This window comes from Mesoplodon densirostris, chromosome 16, assembly GCF_025265405.1.
Source record: "Mesoplodon densirostris isolate mMesDen1 chromosome 16, mMesDen1 primary haplotype, whole genome shotgun sequence".
Lineage (NCBI taxonomy): Eukaryota > Metazoa > Chordata > Mammalia > Artiodactyla > Ziphiidae > Mesoplodon > Mesoplodon densirostris.
This window is the reverse complement of record NC_082676.1, coordinates 51,982,455-51,995,789: the sequence shown is the minus strand read 5'-3', so window position 1 is coordinate 51,995,789 and position 13,335 is coordinate 51,982,455. Positions and strand designations below refer to the sequence as shown.

At 44.5% G+C, this 13,335-nt stretch overlaps 1 protein-coding gene across 4 annotated transcripts in view; it reads left to right on the top strand.

Moving 5' to 3' along the window:
• Positions 1-669: 669 nt before the first annotated feature.
• Positions 670-13,335, top strand: part of TMC5 (transmembrane channel like 5) — a 41,766-nt gene continuing 29,100 nt past the window's right edge. For 3 of the 4 annotated variants that reach the window (XM_060078523.1, XM_060078521.1, XM_060078522.1), the window contains exons 1-4: positions 670-1,454; positions 3,654-3,823; positions 6,913-7,002; positions 12,014-12,113. In XM_060078523.1, the coding sequence (XP_059934506.1) occupies positions 670-1,454; positions 3,654-3,823; positions 6,913-7,002; positions 12,014-12,113 (1,145 nt within the window). Of the gene's footprint in view, positions 1,455-3,653; positions 3,824-6,912; positions 7,003-10,144; positions 10,455-12,013; positions 12,114-13,335 lie in introns of those variants that run through there. The other variant, XM_060078524.1, reaches the window with a different exon arrangement.

The following is a 13,335-nucleotide window of genomic DNA, read 5'->3' as shown; positions in this document are numbered from 1 at the left end:
TGCGCTCATAGTAATTTATGCTTTGAACCCAAGAACAAGTGCAATCAAAGTGCTCAATAAGTCCTTGTTTCTTCCAATCTTTTGGTTCGTTGCTCCCCTCCCCAGCAGAAGGTATTGGTCAGGATATAAGTTTGGCCAAAAGTATCAGATCCAAAAAACTGTGGTTTACACAAGATAATGGTTTATTTCTTTCTTTACATAAAAGCCCAAGCTGATATTGGGCACTGATCTGTGAAATCATCAACAAGCCAGGCTGTTTTGCTGCTCTCCCTAGGGTGGGTGCTGCCTGTGTGTGCATGGCCAAGGAGCGCCCCATCATTTCCACAGTCCAGTTCACGGGAAGTGAGAAGACTGAGAAAGGGAGGAGTACTCCTTCCCTTTAACAGCACAACCTGGAAGTTGTGTATATCACTTCTGCTCACATCTTGTTGACCACTCTCATGGCTGTACCTAGATGCACAGGAGGCTGGGAAACATAGTCTTTATTTTGGGCAGCTGTGTACCCAACTATGAGAGAAAAAAGAACAGATACTGGAAAATAACCATCAATCTTTGCAGGGACGAAGGGGAAAAAAATTCTGACCTTTCCTTCCTTTTTGTTTTTCAGATAAAGAAAGAGATCCCTGAATGACTGCAGAGGCAGGAACATTTTAATACTCCAGGGTAAACATGTCTGCCTACAGGAATAATGCTTATGAGGAGGATCCAGATTATCCTGACTATTATGGGTCTCAGAACCACGCTCGGGGGTATTTGAAAACTCAGTATTATCCAGATTCGCCAGGTCCTCTGAACAACTTGGATGACCCCAGCACCAGGAGCAACCCATACTCTGCAGACTCCAGAACAAGTCCATACTATCCTGAGTCTCTAGCAGAACCAGATTATCCTGGATCTTGGAGTAATCCATACTACCCTGTCACCAGGAGCAATCCATACTCTGCAGGGTCCAGAAGTCCAGACAATTCCAAATCTTTGGCAGAGCCAGATTATACTGGATCTTGGAGCAATCCATATCACCCAGGCTCATCCAGAGAGCCAGACTACTTTGAATCTCAACGAAATCCTGATTTTGCAGGTTCCAAAGGCAGTGGAAACTATGCAGGCTCCAGAACAAATCCAGATTATCTTGACTCCTTGGGAGAACCAGACTACCCTGGAGCTCAGGGAAACTCTAACTATTCTGGCCCCGGAGCCAATTCCAACCATCCAGACTCCAGAAGGAATCCAGAATATGCTGGTTCCAGAATCAGTCCATACATAGACACTCTGGGAGAGCCTGATTATCCAGATGCTGAGAATCAATCTAACTCTCCAAACTTTTTGGGGGAACCAGACTATCCTGGCGCTGAGGACTATCGGAATTCTACAAAGATCTGGGGGGAGCCTGATTACCCAGGTGCTGAGAATGGTCATGATTATGGCTCTTCAGAGAACCCGGAAATGACCAGGGAGTAAGTGCCGGAATCTCCCTCCACTGGGGATGGAGGCTAGATCATTAAGTCAATTGAACGTGGTTGGCGATGTTTGGGATAAGGACACGTATGATTATTTCCATGACATGAATTTATGGTGAAACTTTCATGCCTACCTGTATACCGCACCTGGTCCTTGGACTCTCAGCCTGAGGCTTCAAGCCCTTACCTGAACATCATCTTTCATCACTTCTTGCTCAAATAACATCCTTCCCAGTCTCCTATTTCTTCTTGTCTAATCCCTGCAAGACATTTAGATCCCCACTGTTCTGACACTGCTACTTCGCCAATGAGGTTAGGATTAAGATGATAGTTATGAACCCAAACATTTTAACCAGAATTATATCAACAGGAAGGCATTTTAATCAAGAAAGTCTTTTGAAGATCTAACTCCATGAAATCCATTCAACTCCTCAATTTTTTTATACAAGATGATTGAGCCACTCCTGATTTTTTTCCACTTTCATCTTTATTTTACTGAAATTATTGTCAGAATTGATCACTTTTCATGTTTAGAGTAGATTTGGCTCATTGATCTTCTGCATTGTTGTTTTCATCAAGTTTTATTAATTAGTTTTCGCCGTGGTTGGTATTCCTCTAAGGAGGTTTTTTTTTTTTTTTTTTAAGTCCAATTTTTCCTGGTTCAGATTTGATAGATCTAAATTTTGTCAAAAAGATTTTAATCTTCCATCAATTTTGGTCATTGACAAATTTTACTAGGTATGGTTTGGGTCACTGAGGGTTAGTCTTGGGTGACAGTTTTGCCAAACTTCGTTTTTCCTGAGTTAAATTTCTTAATGTTCATGTTGCCAACAAGATGTGATTCTTTATTTATTTTTCAGGTTATTCTTAACCTATAACAAACTTACCATGTGAATTTTCAACGAATACAAGTTTTATTTTTATGTACTATTTCTACTAGTAGTATTTATGAATTCAACAAAGACTAATGGCTTTTATTTACCTCTAGGAACAAGGATATGGGATCTGGTTGCACAGTGAGGTCAAATGCCTACAGGAATAATGCTAAATACAACCTAAATAGGTGGATTAATAGGACCATGTCAAAATGTCCTCCTTGGTCATATCCCCCACTGCCTGGCTCATCGTTAAAAATATACCTTTGGGAGTCTGCCTGCCGATGCAGGGGACGCGGGTTCGTGCCTCGGTCCGGGAAGATCCCACATGCCGCGGAGCGGCTGGGCCGGTGAGCCATGGCCAATGAGCCTGCGCGTCCGGAGACTGTGCTCCGCAACGGGAGAGGCCACAACAGTGAGAGGCCTGTGTACCGCAAAAAGAAAAAAAAAAAAATATATATATATATATACATACACACCTTTGACTTTGTCACTCCCTTGTTTCTCATCTTCCATTGTTCTTCATAACCTTTGGGAGAAAGACTACACCACTTCACTTGTGAGAACATTTAAGAATGAGGATGCGCTGAGCTAATGTAAGATGCCAGGCAAAGCCCAGCCTGACTGACCTCCTCCCACCTCTGCTATCCTCTCCCTACCTGAACCGTATACTCTAGGTCAGTGGTTCTTGACCTTGGCTGATGCTTAGAATTATCTGATTACCTGGGGAGACTTAAAAATCATACAAATGCCTGGGCCCAACATTCAGAGGTTCTATTTAGTTGTCTGGGGTGAGGCCTGGGAATAGGTATATACATAAAATTGAGAATCATTGCTCCAGGTTAATTGATTTTCATAGCATTCCTTTTATATATTCAACACTTTCTGGTCTCACATGTTTATTTGTGCTGTTCTTCATCCTTGGAATGCCCTCCTCTTAACTATGTTTTAATTTATCCTTCCAATCCCAGCTCAGATGTCTCTTTTCCATGTAGATTTCCCTTCAGACTCCCAGCCCAAATTCTCTTCTCTTTCCTCTGAACTCCTTGGGCCTGTCTTCTTAAATTCATCAGTTGCTACTTGTATTATAATTGCTTATGGCTGTGGTTAATAAGCTCGGCCAGACTGTATTGAGAGTTCCTTGAGGGTAGACAACCCGTGTCTTTAACTTTGTGTTCTCACCCCATTGCCCATGCCTAATACATGGTTGGCATTCAGTCAGCATTTGTAGGATGAATGAATTGATGGATGGATGGATGGATGGATGACTATCCTTACTATGCTATTGGATGACTATTGATCCATCATTTTGGGATTTCAGAATGCTCAGCAGAGCATCTTCAATCCAGCCCTCATTTCACCGTGAGGGTGAAAGCCCCTTGGGCACTGGGAGAAAGGATGGAGATTATCCTGAAAGCATTGAAATGAAATCCAGGGAGATGGCAAATCCGTACAGCCCCTCTGTGCCAGGTGCTCCTGGCAATGGCTATGGTAAGCATTTGTTAAGAAGAGAATCATATCCTGGGAAGAAAGTAAAATTCAGTGGGCTTCGGACCAATCATTAAAGATCAGCAAGAGAAGAATTGGTTTATTCCTCCTCCTTCAAACACCCACCTTACAAGGGTTGAACATTCAGGGTTTAGAGAAGACAAGCAGTGTCATCAATTATCAAAGCAGGTTGGGCAGGGGTTGTGCCTGTGTGAGGTGACTGATGGTCAGGCTCAGTCCCTCACCATGATGTGGGAAGATGGGCTTAGTGTGGCCAGATCCTCAGATTTTTCTAAAGAAGCCAGAAATCTGGGTTTTTACATGCTCCAAAATAATTTTTTGACTAAATAAATAAAATCCCTGAGCTGGGCAAACAAAACCACTGGTGGACTAGATTCAGTTTGTGTGGCTGTCAGTGTCCAGCTTTAGTTCAGCACATCCTGAAGGTGTTCAGATGGTCAGCACTTGTATCTTTGGAACCTACTGGGGGCACAGGGAGTTAGAAGTAGCTCTGTCCTCACGGTTCGAAAAGCCTAAGTGAGTAGGTGACACCAGCACATCAAGACTAAAGAAAATTAGTAAACAGACTGACAATACGTGAAAAATCACGTCGTTCTCAGAATCTGCTGTGTGTGAAGGTTTAGCTCTAGGAGGTAAAGGAGATTCTACCAGTTCTCATCTTCCGGAAGAAAAAAAGGGACTTGTTGTCTGATAGAAGAAACCAGCTCATGGCACAAGTCAATGTTATAGGAATTCAGAGCCCATGAGAGCTGGAAAAAGGAGTGTTCAGTCATGAACAGAGTGAGGGACCCAAGTGTTGGTTGGTGCAGATAGAAGACTGCTCAGCCCTGAGGGGGTGGGTGGGGAAGGGATTGAAGAAGGCAGGGAGGAGGGGGTGGGATGCATCACCACACACTAAGGAAAAACGCAGACTCTTACACATTTGCATAGAGAACATTAACTTGGGCTATTCTGAACCTTTATCCCAGGCATTCTCAGTGGGGCATATCAATCCCAAGGGGCGAAAATCTATTGAAAGCCCAGAAAAAAAACTTCCTCTTTTTATGTATAAAGCAGATATACATACAGTATATGTATATAGTTATACGTATATCTGTGGTATTAAAATGTCATGGGGGAGGGCAATAAGGAAGAAATGTCTAAAACAGCTACTTAGGGGGCCAGTAATGAAAAAAAAAAGATTGAGAAACACTGCCCCACCCCAATGCAAGCAGAGCTAATAACGCCCAGCAGGTTTTGAGTGTTTCCCATGCCCTGGAGACCCTGCCAAGCACTTTACTTTTACAGTCTTCTTTCATCTGCGGCCACCTTTCAGACAGACACTACAGCTCTCCATGTTACAGAAGGGAAAACTGAGGCTCAGAGAGAAACGTGCGCAAGGTCACCCAGCTACTAAATCAAAAGAGCCAGTATCAGAATCTAGTCTTTCTGACCCCGCATTACTTCTGGGTAGGATCAGGGCAAATGCAGATTCCTGACCACCAAGCTCCATAGAACACTGGAATTAGAAAGCTATTTTAAAAAGTGGTCACGTAAAGTGTGGCTTCCTTCTCTGGGCTCCTTGTAGGACCAAGGTCGTTGTGCCGGCATTCACTTGTCCAGTGCTTTGCCATCCTGTTAGACTATGCACTCCGTAAGGAGAACCCATTTCATCCATGTATCCTCCGAGGCTCTATGTGATTTTCCTAGTGCCTAGCATACAGCTGATGCTTGAGCAATGCTAACTGAATTAATAGCAACAACTGTAAGGGATGTATCAGTGGGCTATTGCCACAGGAATGCTTCATAACAAACAACTCCAAAACCCAATGTTGTACGATAAACATCATTTATTTCTCACCTACACATCTGTGGGTTTGCTTGGAGTTTGACTGAACCAGGCTGGGTTTTGCTGTGCCTGATTTGAGGTCACAGATTCTATTTAGGTCTAGTGTCCTTCTTGACCCAGTGAGCTAACCTGGGCCATTTTCTTCCCATGGCATAAGCTGGAAGCAGAAACATGTGATGTCTCTGAGTCCTTGACTTGGAACTAGCAAACTGTCACTTCTACCATGTTCCACTGGTTAAAGCAAGTCACATGAGCAAGCTCAACTTCAATGGAGGTTTCCAAGGTGGAGGAAGTGTAATATTTGCTGAAAAACAATTAATTTACCACATAGTTAATATATATTAAGAATCTGCTATGTTCCAGGATTATTTTAAGCACTTTACATGTATTAACTGATTCAATTTCCCCAACAATCCTATTATTATCCCTGATTTTCAGACTCTGAAGCTCAGAGACATTAAGTAACATGCCAGAGAGCACACAGCTAGTAAGCAGCAAAACCAGGAACTGATCCTTGGCAAGAAGTTCCAGAACCTCCTGCAGTATAATTTTGTACATCTCCATCAAAATGTGCTCCATTTTCTCTTTTGAGGAGTTTAGCCTTCATTGTTTACCATGAGTTGAATCAAAATATATTGAAATGTGACACTGTCGTGTAGATGCTGAAAGTGGGCTCTGTCCCTAAGAAAATCATGCCAAATTTCAAATTTATTCATGTGTCATCATAAAAAGCTAGAACTAGAAGGAAGCTTTGTAATCACCTAGAAAAGCTTTTTTTTTTTTTTACTCAATTTTTAGAAAACTTATTTTTTTACAGAAGTTTTAGGTTCACTGTAGAATTGAGGGAAAGGTAATAGAGATTTCCCACATATCCCTTGCCCCACATGTGCATGGCCTCCCCCGTTATCACAGTCTCCCACCAGAGTGGGACATTTGTTACAACTGAGCCTACATTAACACATCATTATCACCCAAAGTCCATAGTTTACATTAGGGTTCACCTTGGGTTGTGCATTCTATGGGTTTGGACCAATATATAATGACATGTAGCTATCCTTATGGTATCACACAGAGTATTTTCACTGTCCTAAAACCCTCTGAGCTCCATCTATTCATCCCTCCCCCTCCAGACAAATATTTTTCGAACTCTGATTTGTGACCCATTAACAAGTCTTACTGACCACTGTGTGCTCAGTAACGTCTAGTGTAGTGGGATTAATTGTCTCTTGTCTCTTCATTCCAGTGAACCCTGCTTATGTGGGTGACAATGGCCTCAGCCAAGCTTATGGAGACCCACCCTTGTCTGGACATGATTGGCACAAGTCACCCCAAGGTAAGGCTTAAATGGACAGTGACCAAAAATATCAACCCTAAAGAAGGAATGTGTTCAAGGCAATGCAGACATTGCCCTTTCCTCTCGGCCTCTGGTGTGGTAACTGATGCAGTACTTCCTTAATTTATCATAATGGGGTTTTCTTTTAAACATGCAGTTTTTTCTCTTTTGGATATCAGGGTGTCTTCACTAGGACTCTTCTGGTTGCAAGTGACAGGAGCCCAATTCACCCAGGCCCAAGGCTTGTGTGGTGGGAAGGATATGAGGAAACAAAGAATTGAAGGTAGAATTACCTTCCAGCACCTAGGACAGTGCTTGGCACATAGTAGGTGCTCAGAGATATTTGTTGTATGAGTCACAGGAACCAGGGCCTCTGAGTCTGAAGCCAGGGGTTCAGGGCCACCTGGATTCTTTTTCTCCATCTATTTCGCATCTTTGCTTGATGGAGCTTCTCTTTAAGCTTCACCTCATTCATCTCAACCAGTCAGGCTTTCCCTGCAGGCCAGGGAGCATGACAGCAGCAGGCCTAGACACACACACAGCTCAGCAATGTCATGGAAAGTCTTCCTTTCTTTCTAGGCCTGTGAGTCAGTGCTGAGGAGACTCTCTCCAGCCCCATTTGGGACACATGCCTACACATGAACCAATCATTTTTACATAGGAAAGAAGGCTGGGTCACATGTCCATCCCGTGCCTAATACATGTGCTGGTGAGGTGGCAGTGCCTTGAGCCAAATTTTTCTGAATAATCATAGAATAATTATGACAGTGGAGGGGTAGGAGTAATCAGATTAGAGAAGGCTTTTTTTTTTTTTTTTTTGGAGAAGGCTTTGAGATCAGTTAGGAAGCTCTATAAGGTTCACTGTGTGCTGTGGTGAAGGTCTGAGCAGAGGCAGAGGCTGAGAAATAAAAAAACATTAGAGGAGAGAGGCCAGGGAATACTGGAAGTTAAAGGCAAACCTGTGAGAAATGAGGAATAAACCGAAGACGTCCTCTAAGTAACAACACAAGTTCTGGGCCCCATGACTTAAAACCATCCCTCACCTTCTGACCCCCTAGGGTGGATGATATCCTGTAGCCTCATTCTTTTTTTTTTTTTTTTTTTTGCCGTACTTTGGCCTCTCACTGTTGTGGCCTCTCCCTTTGTGGAGCACAGGCTCCGGACGCGCAGGCTCAGCGGCCATGGCTCACGGGTCCAGCCGCTCCACGGCACATGGGATCTTCCCGGACTGGGGCACGAACCCGTGTCCCCTGCATCAGCAGGCGGACTCTCAACCACTGCGCCACCAGGGAAGCCCTAGCCTCATTCTTTAAGAGCCTTCTCAAGGAGGCCTGTATCTTTCAAGGGATAGGTGTTGCTACTTGGGAGAGAAATCCATGGGGATATAAACAGTCATGCTCTCCATTTGGTTCCCACGAGAGCAGGGAATGGCTTTAACTACTGGGGAAAAAGAAATGCCTTTAAACCTCCTAAGATGCTCTCTCTGGCCAGCATGAAAATTAGGGCCTCTGGGTGGAGTCCCCAGGAGGCAGAGAGAAGTAAAGAAATAGAGGACCCAGAGATGAACCTGGCTTTCTGCACCCTTTTGCTTTGCACCAGTTCTGATTCTCAAATCATTTATAATTAATTGGTGGACAGTCTCCTGATAGAGTGTCACTTTGATGTATCATGCCCGCATCTAGGAAGTGCCTGGCACATAGTAGGTCCTCATAAATATTCATTCATTTATGAATGAATGAATGAATGAATGAGTGATACCTCAGCATCTTGTTACAGGAGAGGACCAGGGTGAAGTGATTAAAAGGCCCTGCTTTGGGACCAGACAGACCTGGGTTTGATCCTTAGCTCTGCTACTTGCTGGTTTTGTGACCTTAGGCAAATTACCTTTGGGGGCCTCAGTTTTCTTATAAAATGGGGGTTATTTTGTAGGGTGATTGTGGAAATTAAATAATATACTCTATTCAAAGTAGCTGCCCGCAGTAATGGCAGGTATTGTTACTGGTAATTATCGTTGGTGTGGGGAGAAGAGGTAGTGTTCTAGTCCCATCCTGCCGTTTCATGAGAGTGTGATGAGGAGGGGGGTCAGTTCATACGTCTGCACCTCAGTTTCACCAACTATTAAATAAACAGCTTGGCCAGGGTGATTTCCAGATCAGGTCTATTGGGTAGGAATGGCGTCCAGGTGCCCAGCACTGAAACAGGACAGTGGTTTAGCAATAAAGGGATTTATTTTCCTCTTGTAACAAGAAGTATGCAAGGAGGCAGTCCAAAGTTTATATGGCACCTCTGCCCATGATGATCTCAAGGCCTAAGTCTCCTTCTAAAACTTATTTTTCCACCATCCTTAGAGGGTGAACATTTAACCTCTTATTTTCAAAATGGCAGCCTCTGGTCAGAAAGAAGGTGAAATGGTGAAGTGATAAAGGTGAAATCAGGCAAAGTGTCACATTTTAAAGAGCATTCCTGGAAGCCACAATCTTATTGGCTAAAATGGGGTCACAGGTCCACCCTTGGCTACAAAGGAGACACCCTTTGCCACAAAGGAAGCTGGGAGAGTTTTAACTGAGCACAGTGCCTGCACAGGAAAGGAGGCTTCTGCTGGTATGAGAAAAAGAGAAAATGGGTATTGGGAAGCAGACCGACAGCAGGGTGGGCCACCCAAGACAGTCAGGAGATAATAATTGTTTCACTATAAACCCATCTGGATTTACATAGGCACATAAAACTATAAATATAAAACATGAGTTTTAGACCAGAGACACCAAATTAAAAAGAAAATCTTGCCCTTTCATTATGAGTCATTTAGAAGAATCTCTGCCTTGTGTTTCTAGAATCCCATTGTCTTCAATAAAGAATTCTGTTTCTGGTCTCTTACCTAGCTACTGCGACAGAAGTCTCTGCAGGAAAACACACCTCTTCACGAGGAGACCCCTCCAGTGTAGATGTGGGGAATTGTGCTATGATTTGTGTGGGGCTAGCTTTGTCCATCTCATACTGGCATTAAAAACTGTGAATGGTGGGGGGCGTCTCTCTGTGGTTGTCGTCACTTTTCCTGGAGGTTCCGAACAATGCCAGTGTGACTGCTGTATGAGGTCTTGAGAAGCGCACCCTGGTGGAGAGTAAGGCTTGGAGGAAGCCAGAGATGTTGTCTGGTGACCAAGTGAATGAAATCATCGTTGAGGTTGAGAATGTCCCATCTGGGGTCCAAAGTCATCCATCTTCAAGTCAGATTGTTCCAGAAAAGACACTGGCGAACTCAAGCTTTAGTTTGGTCTCCTCCATTTCTGACGTTGATGTCACAGACTCTCAGATTTTCAGCAATTGGAATGACAAAAAAGGCAAGCAGTTATTATGGTTTTCAACACCTGTGAAGGAATCGTTTTCTCAGACTCTTCATAGCTCAGAAAGCATGGGCTTAGACACCCCTCGTACTTCACATGAGAACATCCAAGGTAGTGAGACCCTGGGGCAGGGGAGTTAGAACGGGAACAGCACCTTCCAAGTTGCCCACAGGGTTTTGGTTTTAAGACTTCGAGTAGGGTGAAGGTTTGGTAGATGACCTGAGGATGCTCAGGACCGCGGAAGGGGCCACTTTGAGAACGTCTGGTACCAAAGAAGGAGTTTACCTTGATCAAGCTCATTTCATGTGCCCAGTGTTCTGCCTTTTCGTTATCCATCGAGTTTAGTTTTATTTACTTGCCACACTCCACACCCGTGAGACAGGCATGCCCGTCATTTCCATTTGCTTGATGAGGATCCTGAGGCTCAGGGAAATTAAATGATGTAGCAGATCTGGGATCAAATGCAGGTCTGCCTGATTCCCAAGCCTGACACCTGAACCACCGTCCTGTCCTGCTGTGGTCCTATCCTTCTCCACTCTGGATCTGGCAACAAGGGATGCCTCTTTTGTCAAGTCCGCCGTGAAACCAGGTTTTTTCCTCTTCCCTCCTTCGCCTTTCTTCCTTTCTGTCTACTCCCACTTCCCTCTCAGGAGACACTCAAATTCCTCATCTTCAGCCGAGTGATTTGGTGGCCCTCTTCTGGGAACTCTCCCTCCACCTCAGCTATGTCACTGAAACGAGAAGTTCCGGGCAGCTCCCTAACAGGGCCAGGAGCCAGCCCGCTCCCGGTCACTGCCCCGGCGGGCCCCCAGCTGCCCCTCCACTGTTACCGGAGCAGGAGCAGCAGTGCCAGGCGTCACACGCAGACACAACACAACCCAGAGCGAGAAGGGTCTGCCTTTTCCATGTTTTCTGAGTCTTGCTCTTTTGAGAGGGAAGAAACCTTTTCCAAGAAACTCCTCAGCAGACCACCCCTCAGAGAACATTGGCCAACGTGTCACATGCCTGGGCCTGAACAGGTCACCTGCAAGGGGGCTGGGACCATCAAGATAGGCTTGGATTCACTGGGGTCTGTCCCCTGTGCCTGGAGATGGGTCCCACCCTGCAGAAGCCCAGGGCCATGGGAGAGAGGGCCGTAGATTTCTGAACCAGATTGGGATTCTGTCAAAAAGGAGAGCTGACTGTGGGATAGATGACCAACAGTATCTGCCACGCTGATGCAAAGTGGGAATTTGAGTTCTTGGGAGAGGAGGGGGGAGTCCTCATCTTCCAGGGGATGGAGGAGCACAAGACAACAGTCAAGAAAAGAAGATGCTTGGGCCTGGAGTGCAGGGGCGAGAGAAAGCCATGCGGGAAATTACAGAGGGAGGAGAGCCAGGCCGACCAAACATCCTGGGTCTCATCAGCTTTGCTGACTGTTCCTTGTCATGGGAAAAAGGAAAGCACAGAATTAGAATTGCGTGCAAACTATCATTTGCTTTGGCTTCGAGATTTCACACGTGTACGTGCCGTCTTCTTGTTTTTATTTGTGACTTTGGGGATCACTGAGTACATATATTCTTCTTTCTTCGTGCTCTTATAAAAACATGCTCTATCTTCAGCACCATATTTTCAAATGCTATTATTCTGTTAAAGGAGAAAAAAATTAAACTCCATGTTTTTTTCTGCAGGACAAAAGTTAATCGCATCTCTGATACCCATGACACCTAGAGACAGAATTAAAGCCATCAGGAATCAGCCAAGGACCATGGAAGAGAAAAGGAACCTTAGGTATGGACCAAAAGCTTTTCTTCTTGCCCAGATTTCATGGAAACCTCAATCTTCTACTTTTGTCCCATGTTGGAAAGATAAGAAATAAATAAATGCAAGAGAAGAGACAATCTTCCTACCGAAGAATTCCACACAATCTGTGTTGGTTGCCTGGAGTGTGGGCTGTGCTTAGTGACCTGCTTCCTGACAGCAGAGCATGGAAAGAGGGAAGTAGCTTCCCAGGGGTGAAGTCAGGCTAATACTACCAGGTGGTCAAGGTTAACATTCCCAGGGAAAGTCATGTGACCAGAAGGAGTTCCCCTCTGTGGTACTCTCTCCTAAAACCAGCAACCCTAGTCTAACCAGACAAAATAATCAGACAAACCCCAATCGAGGGACATTCTTCAACATACCTGAGGAGTATTCCTCAAAACTGTCAAGATCATCAAAAAGAAGGAAAGTCTGAGAAACGGTCACAGGCTAAAGTGTTCTAAAGAGACATGACAATTAATGCAATGTGGTTCCCTGCATGGGTCCTGGAATAGAAAATGGGCACCTGTGAAAAAACTAGTAAAATCGGAATAGTCTGGAGTTTAGGTAAAAGTTAGACACCAGTGTTGGTTTCTTAGTTGTGACAGACCTACCATGGAAATGTAAGATATTAAAGGGGGGAAATGGTGAGTAGTAGATGGGAATTATCTGTTCTCTTTTTGTAACTTCTCTGTAAATGTCAAACTACTGTTTAAAAAAAAAAAGGTGTGGGAGGGTGAACGGAGGGAGTTCCCTGGTGGTCCAGTGGTTAGGACTTGGGTGCTTTCACTGCTTCGACCCAAGTTCAGTCCCTGGTCTGGGAGCTAAGATCCTGCAAGCCACAAGGCGCCGGGGCGGGGGAGCACAAAACCCAAACAAACAAAACCTCAGAAGCTTTCCAAGCCCAGGAATTCAAAAACAAGAGCGAGGGCTGTTTAAGCCTTCAGCCCTTCTTACATTTACCATTCCTCAGCCTTTTTCTTTTTCTTTTTGCAATTTGTAGCAGTTGGCAGAAACTAGTAGAGTGGATGCAATTGCTAATAAATAATTCAATGATGCAATTGTTCTGAGCTTCCGAGTCTGGCAGGGGAGATAGATTGGTCAACAAGTAACTTATAAATGACAGAAAGAAAATCAGGCCAAATCAAGGTGGAAGGAGTTTGCAGGGGGAGGATTAGAAGGAGAGAGGTAGTTCCCTTGGGCAAAGCAGGGA